This window comes from Pteropus alecto, unplaced genomic scaffold, assembly GCF_000325575.1.
Source record: "Pteropus alecto unplaced genomic scaffold, ASM32557v1 scaffold11, whole genome shotgun sequence".
Classification (NCBI taxonomy): Eukaryota; Metazoa; Chordata; class Mammalia; order Chiroptera; family Pteropodidae; genus Pteropus; species Pteropus alecto.
The window spans coordinates 14,705,534-14,717,629 of NW_006431956.1; the positions used below are offsets into that span (position 1 = coordinate 14,705,534).

The 12,096-nt window shown below is 34.8% G+C and overlaps 1 protein-coding gene across 1 annotated transcript in view; it reads left to right on the forward strand.

Annotated features, from left to right (window-relative positions):
- The window catches only part of GPR158 (G protein-coupled receptor 158), a 318,792-nt gene that overhangs the window by 190,873 nt on the left and 115,823 nt on the right, over positions 1 to 12,096 (forward strand). The window contains 1 exon segment of the mRNA XM_006907013.2: positions 447 to 670. Within this exon segment, the coding sequence (XP_006907075.2) occupies positions 447 to 670 (224 nt within the window).

Here is a 12,096-nt window from a genome sequence, read left to right on the forward strand (position 1 = left end):
CTCATTTTGGATTCCGCGCCATCTAGGTCAAGAAGTTCCAGAAGCGTTGTGTTATGTGTACTTACTTAGAACAGGGAAAATGCGGCTTCCTTCTGCTTAATTCCTTAACAGATATTTATGGAATGTGGTTTGTGCTGTAGGGAGTATCACTAGGTGAGTGGTAATGATATAAAATAGAACACTGTTTCCTGCCTTTGAAGAGTTTTATTTCCATTTTTGCTTATTTTCCTCAATTACACTGAATAGCATTTTTTTTTTTTAATCACAGGGATAAAAAAAATATGTGAATCTAAAGGCAAATAACTCTCTCCTCTAGCAAGAAGATTGACAGAAGGTCTGTGATGAAAGGGAAAAAGAATGAAGAGGTGAGGATGTGTTATACTCTGTATTCAGTCTCACCTGCCTCAGAGGTGCAATGACACTGTGGTTTTATTTGGAACTTTCAGGAAGGGGTCCGGATCACCATTTTACAGGAAGTGCAAAAGATGTATCAGAAGAAGTCCATGTCTGCCTACCCTGCAGGGAGGGCTGCCCCTACTGTGCTGATGACAGCCCCTGCTTTGTCCAAGAGGATAAGTATTTGCGACTTGCTATCATCTCCTTCCAAGCCCTGTGTATGCTGCTCGACTTCGTTAGCATGCTGGTGGTCTACCACTTTCGCAAAGCAAAGGTAAACCCAGGTATCCTGGTTATGATCTTCGTTTTTATTATGAAGTGACCTCTTATTTTTTAAAGCAAATAGAGTTTTCCCAAATCCCAGTGTCTTCTCTATTAAGAGAAATCTTTCTACAATAGGATTGGACAGAGTTATGAAAGTTATATTTTTAGCTCCCCAGGAGAAATAGGGATTAAAAATATGAAACTTTATTGTAACATTTTCTTCTACAGAATGTTTCCCCTTCTTTAGCCTGGAGGTTGAGTACTTTATTGCTTTAAAGGACTCTCTTTTACATCATCTCTTTGGCCTCTTGAAGAACATATTCTGCCAGTACCCAATATTTTATTGATTTTTCCATATCCAAAAGCTTTGTGATATTTATTATATTCCATTTTTATTTCTCTTAGCCATATTTGAAGATGGTAAATAGACTCAACTATTTTTGAGCACATTACACTTTGAAGAAAGAATTTATTCATGACCTTATAGTTGGTCCTAAGTTAGTATCCCAAATAATAGTGATCTTAAAAGCTTATATGGCTTTTAAAAGAGCCTGTCCTTTAGTTCTGCTCTGAGAAATTGAAGAATAGTATAAGCATTTGTAGGCTTCTCAGTCAGTGGGTGGACAAACTACTAAAATGTTTAGGGTAAAGCTTTCTGGGGAGCTGTCTTCAGTTGGTCACTCAATTAATTATATGTAGCCAGTGTTTTGTCAGAATTTGTGTTCTTTTGCTTTCAGAAACTTATTTATGCATTTGGAAAGAAAAACAAAGCCTAAAGTTTCCACCTTTTCTGAATTTGAATGACCCCCTACCTGTTAACAAAGTTGTACAATGGATTTGGATTTATAGAGCTCATTGAAAGTATAAATTTTTTCCCATTAGAAATTTTTAAAAAAGAAAACAACTCTCTGTGAATGACATCTATTACAAAATCTCAAGTTAACATTAAAAAACAAAAACAAACAAACAAAAACCTCTGTTGAGATTCTGGGAGATTATATCCATCATGTTAATGTTATAGACTTTAATAGTTATTTTAAACAGTTTCATTAACAGAAGCATATAGCACAAATTAAAATCAAGCTTTAAGTCAGAAAGAAAATGCAAACAGGCAAATGGCTCTTCATTAAACCAATATTTGTCTTTCTTTTGCAACTAAATATGTGTTAAATTGTATATATGATAAAGTAGCAGGGAAGTGGAGTTGAAAAATATCTAACCTGTGTTACAGTTAGTAAAATTAATTGGTTTTTTAAAAGCTTGTCACTGGTAAAGCAAGTAGAATTGAAAAGTCTATTTAAAAAATTGCTCTGAAATCTCTCTACATAATGTAATTCATTTACACACTGTATATAACACGTAGTTCTTTATGCATTTGATTTTAATCAATGATTTGTATGCTAAATGGAGTTAGTGATATATGATGGGTACAATACTATATTATGTATAAAGAAAACTAAGATCATTCTTGTTAGACCAATGTCTTAATCTTTGTTAATGTTACTTAACATATCCAAAGTTATTAACCTTGCAAATTTCTCTGGCCCTTCATATGAAATGTTACTATACGAGTCTCTCATGAGAATAGATAACTTTACATGTCATTTAGTGAAATTTCTATACTTACAAACTAGTTGGATTAGATAAATTAGACATTATCTAGTTTTAAGGTGGTCATCTTTTGAAAATAGTGAGTTTTCACTGATTGTGTCATATAAATAAAGGGGGATGTTTTTAGGAAGTAAGTTAATATTAAGTCAATGAACATATAAATAAACTTCTTACTGATTTCCTGTTTTTATTTAGAAATTGATGAAATTTCAGAACTAGATTGGAACAACCTCTTGTTTTTATAGAAAAGAAAACCCAGCCTCTGAGAGACTGTAAGTTACCTATGTAACACAGCGAGGTTGAGATGTTTATATATTTATATTTTGTCTTATTCCAGGACAGAATAAACTCTCCCATCTGCAAGGAGACATCCTGAGGGAGGGCCCAGGAACAGTGGTTAGGGGAGGAGGCTTAGCTAGAATCTGAGACTTGTCCCTTCTTTCCTCTTTCTCCACCACGTGAACCATATTCTTTAATCCAATTTCACCAGAATTCATGGTATGTGACATCTTAAATGCTTTTAGTATATAAACTATATTTCATTTAAGGCCCATTAGAAATGGATAATTTGGGAACTTAAGGCTTCTTTTATTTATATTAGATTTTTTTTCTGTGAATTGACATAAATAATGACACTGACAAATCAAATATGGGAAAAGCGATGGCAGTGTCAAATGCAGCAGCTGATCTTGTACATCATGCAAATATTCTGTAGTGGTAACAGACAGTTCTCTGTTCTAAAATGAAATATTAGGTGATCATATTGAGAGACATAAGATGATTTAGAAATTCATGTCTTTCAGTTGCTCTGTTCTTCCAGGGAAGTCTTTTTTTTTTTTTTTTTTTTAAGTACATTTGGTTAAATTAAGTTTACTCGTGCCTAAAATATCAACTTCGTAGTTGTTAAGCACCAACAATCATTGGTCAAAGGTTAATTTAACATTTTATCATTTTGAACAATACAAACTAGATTCTATTATATTTTGGGGTGAGGCTTATAGTATGACACCGCAAAGAGCAAATTAAATTTTACTCGGCACCATCATTAAGGTAACTAATTACATACATTTGTCCTGTGCCCTTGGTTAAAGATTAAATCTGTCAATAAACTGTGAATGAAGTTGAACCCAGTGAGTTCTTCTAAAACAATAGCAATTTTAACACAGTTTTTAAAGATCCTGAACATTAAATAGTTTTAAATTATTTCTACATTTTCCACCAAATATTATGATAAGTAACATATTTTTCTGCCAGCTATTCTGAACAGAGTGTATGGTTTCTTACAGCTTAATAATGTCAAATGTTAGTACAATTTACTTTCAAATGAAAATTTCAAAGAGAAAAGATACACTGGAAGGAACAGCAGCCTATTCTACTTCTGAAAATAATCTTTTGCTTGATTTATTCTTAGCAAATTTTAGCATGTTTTGTTTGAGCTTAGTAGTTTAGAAAAAAATAATAATCTTTTTTAAACGTGAACATGATTTGTACCATCCCTTCCATTTCTGTAATAGTTTTTTTTCCTTTTAATTAGAACTTAATTGACAAGGATTTTATAATTGCTCATTTTTGGTTTGGAGAATTAGATATCTTAATATAGAGTGTGATTGATTTTTAAATGAAATTCTACTAGGCTAATTGTGATGTTCTAATGCTTATTTTGGTGAAATAAAGGGAGACATAGCACTTTTTTTTCTCATTCCATTTACCTCTGTACCCAGTCCCTGGCAACCACTATCAATATAGATTTGCTTATTCTAGGAATTACATATAAATGGAATCATATAATATGTGAGTTTTTGTGTTTGGCTTCTTTTACTTAGCATAATGCTAATGTTTTCAAAGCTCATCCACATTGTAGCATGTAATAGTACTTCTGCTTTTCATGGCAGAAACAGTATATATAGTCTAAAATCGGGCCTGATTAATGTAGTAAGCATTTTAGGGGTGCATTAAATCTGCAAAGAAGAATCATATCATACTAGTTAACGCGAGATAAATTTTTCACGTCTTATGTATATGTAGAGACTCGTTCATTGAAGACATTTCTGGACCATTCCAAGTTACCAAAGGAGAAAGTATCACAGCTTTTACTTCCACACTTTTGTCCTTATAGGGAGTAAGAAGACAAAAACTAAGTAAAAATTATATCATTTTATAATGAAATGTTTGATTTTGAAACATAGTGCTTAATATTATTTGGATAATTTTTCTTTCCATGAACTATATTTAAACATACCTATGAAGAAACCTGAAATGCTACACTTGCAATATAGAGAAGTATAATCATGTTTTCTAAAATAACTTCCAAATGATCTTTAGGATTCAGAGGTCTGAACAGGCGGGCTAGCCCCAGCATTAAAATTAGGTGTAGCAAAGAATGTATCAAGGAAGTGTGGGTGTCAGGGCCTAGCTGATCCTGTTGGCTATGCCAAGTGTCAGCGCTGAGCTGATCGAGAAGGGAAGGTTCGATGGTAAGACGCCCAGTTGGAAGAATGCACAAGAGGCAGACATGAGAATGAAACGGCAGGCACCAACTTTATTTTGGAGCGCACCTCTGTTTCTAGAAGTGCAGTTCTATTGGGGGTGAGCGCAGTATTGCACACATTTCTTCTGCTCCCCTTTCTTGTGCTCCCCTTCTGCTCTCCAGGGGACTGCATGGCTCTACACCTAGCAGAGCACAATAGTGGCCTTCAGCCACACATGCATGATACAATAAGCTGAAGTATGTTTACATATTTTCTAAATCTGGGGTCCTATTCCTAGCCATGGGCCTGGATCACAGCCAGACCTTGGGCCAGCCAGGCCTGGTGCCCACAGTGGGCTTAGCCTTCCTACCTCAAGCATCAATGCCACTGTCCCCAAAGTGTTAGGGCCTCACATATTTGGCTCTTGAAAGCTTTCCAGCTTTAAGGGCTTCTGTTTAAAGTACAGCTACTGTTTCAGTAGGATTAGTTGTCATTCTAATAACGAGTGGAATTTATGCTAAAACGTAATTGCCACCTCCTGTCGGTTTATTGGAACACTGTGTTTAAAGGGATTCTGAGGTAGCTAATGGATTTATTCTGAAAGGTGATTGTTTAGCGGCTAACTAGCAGTCATAGGTGTTCGCAGGGAAACTAATTACATCCTTAGCTCATATTTGCCACTCCTTTTCCAGAAGCTTCTGGCTCAACGGAAGTAGTGAGGGAAGCAGGCTACTGATATATGATGTGAGAGGGCTTTTGTGATAGCATGGCTATTATCCGTTTTGCCTAGGGATAGCCTACTTCTTGAAGTATTATATCAACATTCAGGGTTTCTATAGAAAGTGAATGCTATATCTGGCCAAGAAATAATGAATTTATTAGGAGCAATCTCATTCCCCAATTTATTAGCTAGTTCTCAAGTATTTGAACTTGCAAAAGTCTGAAATATATTTCAACGGGTGCTTTTTCCTAAATATTTAAATATAAGTATATTTCAAAGAAAATGTAGTGCTTTCAATTCTTATTTATTTTCACTTTTCTTCTGATAAATATGTGTGGTATATGTTAGTAAAAGTGCCAGAAGAAATTAGATTTTTAAAATTGCAGCCTCCATCCCAGCGTACTTCATCCCCCAATGTATTTTGTCAATAAGAACATATTTTATGAGCTCTGAGTAGAGTTCAGTTCCCAGCTTAAATTTAGAATTTTAAATCTTTTCTTTCTCTCGTTATTATGGAAATTATTTAGCTCATTTGTAGGTTATTTTTTTTTAGAACTACTTTTATTAGCAATCAGGAATGTCTACTTTTTCCTGTCACAGAGATTTCTGAATTATTGTGGGCGAGCTTTAGAACTAAATATAAAATTTAAAGAATTAAAATAAAATTAAAAGGCAAATAAAAAAAATGTTTTGAATATGATACGATAGTAGAGGATTAATATTGTTAATCTAAAAATAAACCCTCTCAGGTTTAAATAAGGTGTACAAAAATACCCAATAGAAAAATAGGCAAAATTCATAAGGAATTTAAAAACATAAAAATGTATTCTCTACATCCATGAATAATTACAAAATGCAAATTAAAATAATAAGACATACTTTTATAACAATATTCTCTGTGTTGGTGAAGACATTAGGAATTTAGGTGCTCCCATCCACTGCAGATGGTTGTGTAAAGTGGTAGCAACTTTTAGATAAAGTTTGGAATTATGTGTAAAAAACTTAAAAATGCACAGTAGTTTTACTCTAGGAGTCTGTACTAAAGAAATCATAATGTGCATAAGGACTTACATATATTCATATGTATTTATCATAGCATTATTGATAGTTCAAACAAACTGGGAACAGTCAAAGGTTCAAAATTGGGTTAGGTCGTCCATGCTTTTAAATATGGAGCCCATAAAAGCGATTTTGTAGAATTCTGTATGATGAGGGGAAATGGTTTTAATATAATTATTTAATCATAACCTTCACTACCACAATTTCACCATTAAAATTTTATTTTAGCACATCATTTTTTATCCTTTCCTCTCACCTTTTCTTCTTATGCCATTCCTCTCTGCCTGCCTCCTTCCATTCCTTCTTTTCATTCATCAACTGCTAAGCATCTACTTAGTGTTTGGAACTAGTACCCATACTGAGAATACAATGATGAACAGGCAAACAAGATCTGTGCCTTTAAGGAGCTAATATTCCAATGTGGAGCTGGTGGAGATGGGCAATAAGAAAATAAAGAGAAGTATCAGCTGATAGTAAGTGCTGTCATCAAAATGAAATCGTGTAACGTGATGTGGTGTACCTTTGGAGTTATAGGGTTCTTATAGCCACCATTTAAGCTGGTACTATCCTCAGCTTGTATTTGAATAAACTGAAGTGTAGAGAATTAACAACAACAACAAAAAAAAACAATCCAGTGTTATTTGGGGAAGCTAAGGTTCACCTTCAGGTCCGTTTGACTTCGTAACTCATTATAGGTCTTAACTACTGTGCTGTACTATCTGTCATATGGTTACAATGCAGGTATTTATCTTAAATTCTAAAAAGCCGACCGAGCCAACCCTGGCCCCATTGTAGTAATCTAAATTCTAGGCCTGTGTACATTCTTCTTTCTTCCTCATTACTTTATGCCTCATTGAAACTTATATGTCTTATGCTTTATTTATTCTTGCTAGGTGTCTGCTAGTTAGCTGAATAAATTAAGTGCTCACATGGCACCATTTTAATGGCTTTATATGTTCCTTGGCTCTGCTCATTTGTGTGACTATATAATTTTTCATTTTAATGGCTTCTTTTAATGACTTAACCCAAGGAGCAACTCACATATAATGGCTTACGAGGATGGGTGTGAATATATGTGGGTGTCAGGGTGGCAGTAAGAGTACGATGGTGGGGAGCAGGACTGTGGCAGAAAATAGTTTAGCTGAAGGGTCTCTTTCTGTGCTTCTTAAAAAATATCACTTGAATAATCTCGTACTCCAGCTGGTGGCAGCAGCTAATTATGAGTTAATGAAGAGCAGCTAAAGCGATTATCTCATATTTGTATACGCCTTAGAAGTAAAACGCTTAGTGGTTACCAAAGCTCCATTTCCCCTTTAAGACATTTATGCTTATGTATGCTCTTTTTAATGGTAAAGGCAGTTACCTATCAAGGATGCTAAAAATAACTTAAAAAAAAATTAATGTACTCATACTGAATTGCTTCCTATTTGAAAAGTTTTGTAAGAGACTAGTCATTTTTTTCTGAATTTATCGGACCTTTATTTTTTAAAGCCTATTCAAATATTATGTAAGCAAAAGACTCTGCACAATTATAAATTAATGCCTTCATTAACTATTCATGAATATTTAGCTGGGTTTACAAAGGTGATTTTAATACTGACTTGCCAAGAAGAGGCTCACAATCTAATGGAGAAATAAATGTAAGGAAATGGAAGATACATGAACTTCAGTGTGATGAATACTTGCGAGGCATTGGAGAATAGTGATTAAAGTCACAGACTTTAAAGTTTGACCATCTTGGTGCCTTTTCTGGCTTCTCACATAAGAGCTCTTAAATCTTAGGTAAGTCACCAAACTCTCTTTATCTTGGTTTTCTCCTCCGTGATATGGAGACAATAATAAATCTAATCGCATAGTGCTATGGTGAAGATTGAAATATGCGGTATCTTTATAAACTTATTACAATTAATGACCTGTGGAAAAATGTTCAATAAGTGTTAGCTATTAATACCGTGTAGGTACAGAATATGATAGTAGCATAAAAATAAGAGTGGTTAAGGGGAGGTCTGGGAAAACTTCAAAGAAGTAACACTTGAGAATGAATTTTACTGGTCGCACTGACAAGAAGTAAGAAGAGTAGGCTAGGCAGAGAGAGAGATGCAAAGATGTTAGGGAGCATGTAATACATTCAGGAAAATTCAAAAACTTCAATATGGATCCTCAAAAAACCTGGCTAAGCATTTTGGACTTCATTCTATAAGCAATTGAGATAAATTAAATTGTTGAGCTGGCTGACGATGTTAGACATATGGGTCTGGCACCACAGAAATAGGTTTGTAAGTCATTCACTCATTCATTCAGTCTGTTGAGGATGCGCTAAGTTCCCAGGCATTGTTTTTGGATGGTGAACAACACAGGCATGGTCTGTGATCCTGTGAATGGAGTTTATAATATTGTGGGGTAAAGATGAGTAAATAAATTAATACATGCAATACTAATAAGTGCTACGAATGAGAGTAGAAAAATAAAATGAGAAAAGATAATAGGGTTGGAGAGATTAATGGGGTTGGGGAGACTCTATTTAGATGGATTGTTTAGGAAAACTTTTCTGAGGCAGCGTCATTAAATCTGAGGTCTCAAGGAGATTCAGGAGGGGGAGGAGGAAGAATAGGTACAGGAGAGTATTCCAGGAAAAGAAAACTACATCTGTGAAGGTGCCAAAGTGTGAAGAAACTGGAAGTGTTCTAGGAACTGAAGGAAACCAGCAAATAGAGCAGGAGAGTGGAAGGAGGAGTTTAGAGAGATAGTCAGGTGCCAGTCATTCAGAGGTCTATGGGCCACAATAAAGAGTTTCATTTTATGAAGTATAGTCATCAGAAACCACTGAAGGATTTGAAGCAGGGAATAAATGATCCCATTTAGATATTAAACTAATTTCTCTAGCTTTTCTGTAGAGAATAGATTAGTAAGGGACAAGTGTAAAAGTGGGGGAAATGATAAGAAGTCTATTGAATTAGTCTAGGTAAGAGAGAATGCCAGCCATGGGAATGGAGAGTAGTGGCTAAACTTGAGATACATTTGATGATAGAACGATAGGACCTGATGAATTTGATGTGAGAGGTGAAGAAAAAGAAAAATGGAAGAGAATGGTTTTAAGAGTAGGGCAGAGAAAATCAGGAGTTCCATTTTGGACATAAATTTAACTAGAGTCACCAAAGTTAGCACATAAAAAAACAAGATTCCCAATTAAATTTGAGTTTTATATAAACAATGAATAATGTTTTAGTGTAAGTTTGTGATAAATATTACATACTAATACTAAAATATTATATGTGGTTTATATGCATTATTTTATATGGATTTTATTTTATCTGGAAATCCTAATGGTTAACCTACCTGTGAGAAATTGAAGTGGAGATATCAAGAGGGCAGCTAGATATATGAGCTGGAGATTGAGTGCAAGAGTTCAGGCTAGAGCTATAAATTAGGAGTCATGAGCATTAAGATACAGAATTTAAAGCTGGCAAAATGAATGAGATCATGCACATAGGAAATGTAGAAAGAAAGAAAAAAAAGAAGATGCTTAGGACTGACTCTTCAACATTTTGAAGTAAAGTAGAATGCAAGAACCCTTTTTGAATAATCGAGGTATAGCCAAAGAGAATAGAGGGAAGCTAGATCAGTGTCACATTACAGAATCCCAAAAAGGGCAGTGTGGCCAAGTGTGGGGAATACTAAGGAGTAATAGTATAAAATGAAGAGAGAGAAGTATGCCCTGGATTTGGCAACACGTGGGTCATTGGCAGCCTTCACGGTGGACTTTTATGTAATGATTGAGGAGGTGGAGAATACATGTATGCCCTAAACTCTAAGAATCTTACTTGGGAAGGAAGAAGAGAAGTAGAGTGTTAGGTAGATAGTGAGAGTTAAAACAATGAGAAATCCTGAGCTTTCCCAGGGTAGTGTGTAGAGTAAGAAAAGAAGACATTTGAAACAGAATCTTTGGAATAGATAGAAGAAAAGAAAGGGGGAAAAGGAACAGAGGAATGAAAGGTATGAACCAACCCAAGTAGAAGAATTTGACAGAAACAGAGGGAGGAACTCAAAAGAGAAGGGAGTTGTTAACAGCAGATAATATAGGAGCAATGAAGAAAAATGAGGCCTTAAATACTTTACTGCTGTGCCCATGCCACATTACTTTAATTATTATGGTTTTATGAGGACTTAAGTGTTGATAGCTGGTAATCTTAACTTTTAAATTCATTTGGATATTTTTAGTTTTTACTCTTCCATATTTAGCATCTAGGAAAAGCTTTTCAGTATAACACCCTATTAGGATTTTGGTAGGGATTGCATTTAATAGTGTAAGAACAATTGTCTAGTCCTATCAAAAAATACAGTATTAGATTATTCCCTTATACCATTTGCAATAAATCGAGATGAAAATGACTCTATGGAGTTGATGATTATGAAGTTATTGCAAGCTTTTGCCTGAGCATTTCTGAGCAGTGACAGGTACAGAAGTCAGCTTGTAGCGAGCTCAGAGGTAAATAGGGGATAGAAAAGTAGATAATGTAAATAAACAGCATTCTTTCAAGAAGCTTGGCTCTAAAGGTAAGCAGAAAGAGAGTCTGACCAAATAGCCAAAGAGGTGACTTAGGATTGAGGGAATTTTATCTTAAAAGATGGGAACACATACTTATAAACTGTTAGGAGAGAAGTTTGGATTAAAACACAAGGAAACATGGACTAATTGATGAGGCAGGGTCTCATGAACAACAGAATGGAATAAAATCCTGAATGCAGGAGGAGATTTTCACTTTGGACAGGAGTAGATCTGAATTGTACCCGAGAGTAGAGAGACAGTGATGCTGATGAGGCAGATATCAGTAATTTTGCATTGAGGCAACAGAGTTGAAGAAATTCTACCTTGGATTTCCTGTCTGAGATTTGGAATAAGGTCATTTTTTGAGTGTTCCTGAGTAGGGGGAGGTAAAGACTTGATAAGACTGTTGAGAGTTTTGTATAGCCACTGCATGAGAAGGAAAAGGAAGTCCAAGGGCACATAAAAGGATTCCTGAGAGCCCAGATCAAATTGGAAAGCACAGATGTTTCTCTGAAGTTCTTTTGAAAGAAAGAAAGGCAGAAGTTGAAGATAGAGCATATTAGCATAGGTAGTTACATTTATCGAATGGTTGTCATTTAAGGTACTGTAAATACTTTTCAAGTGGCATTTTGCTTTATGTCCATTTGTGTTTTTAAGTAGATTTACAAAAGGTTCACTTTTCAAGTTTCTTAGTTCATTTACAGCATTAAAATGTGTGACCATTAATTAATATTAGAGAAATCCCCAGGAGGGAGAGAAATAACAGTAATTAGTATCTTCAGTTCCAAATGGAGAAAATGACTCCTAATAATACTCCTGAGGTCATAATGCAAACCACTATTCACTCATAATTAAATGAACAGCATCCTCCAAATTCAATAAAAAGAGCATATTTTATAAGACTTTAGTAAGTGTGTTATAGTTGCATGGCGTCTGTCATAGGAGCTTAATAAATAGTTTCAATTAGGCCTCTCCCAGTTAAAACCGAAATCAGGGAGATTTATTTTGTGAATTTTATTTCATAATACAGC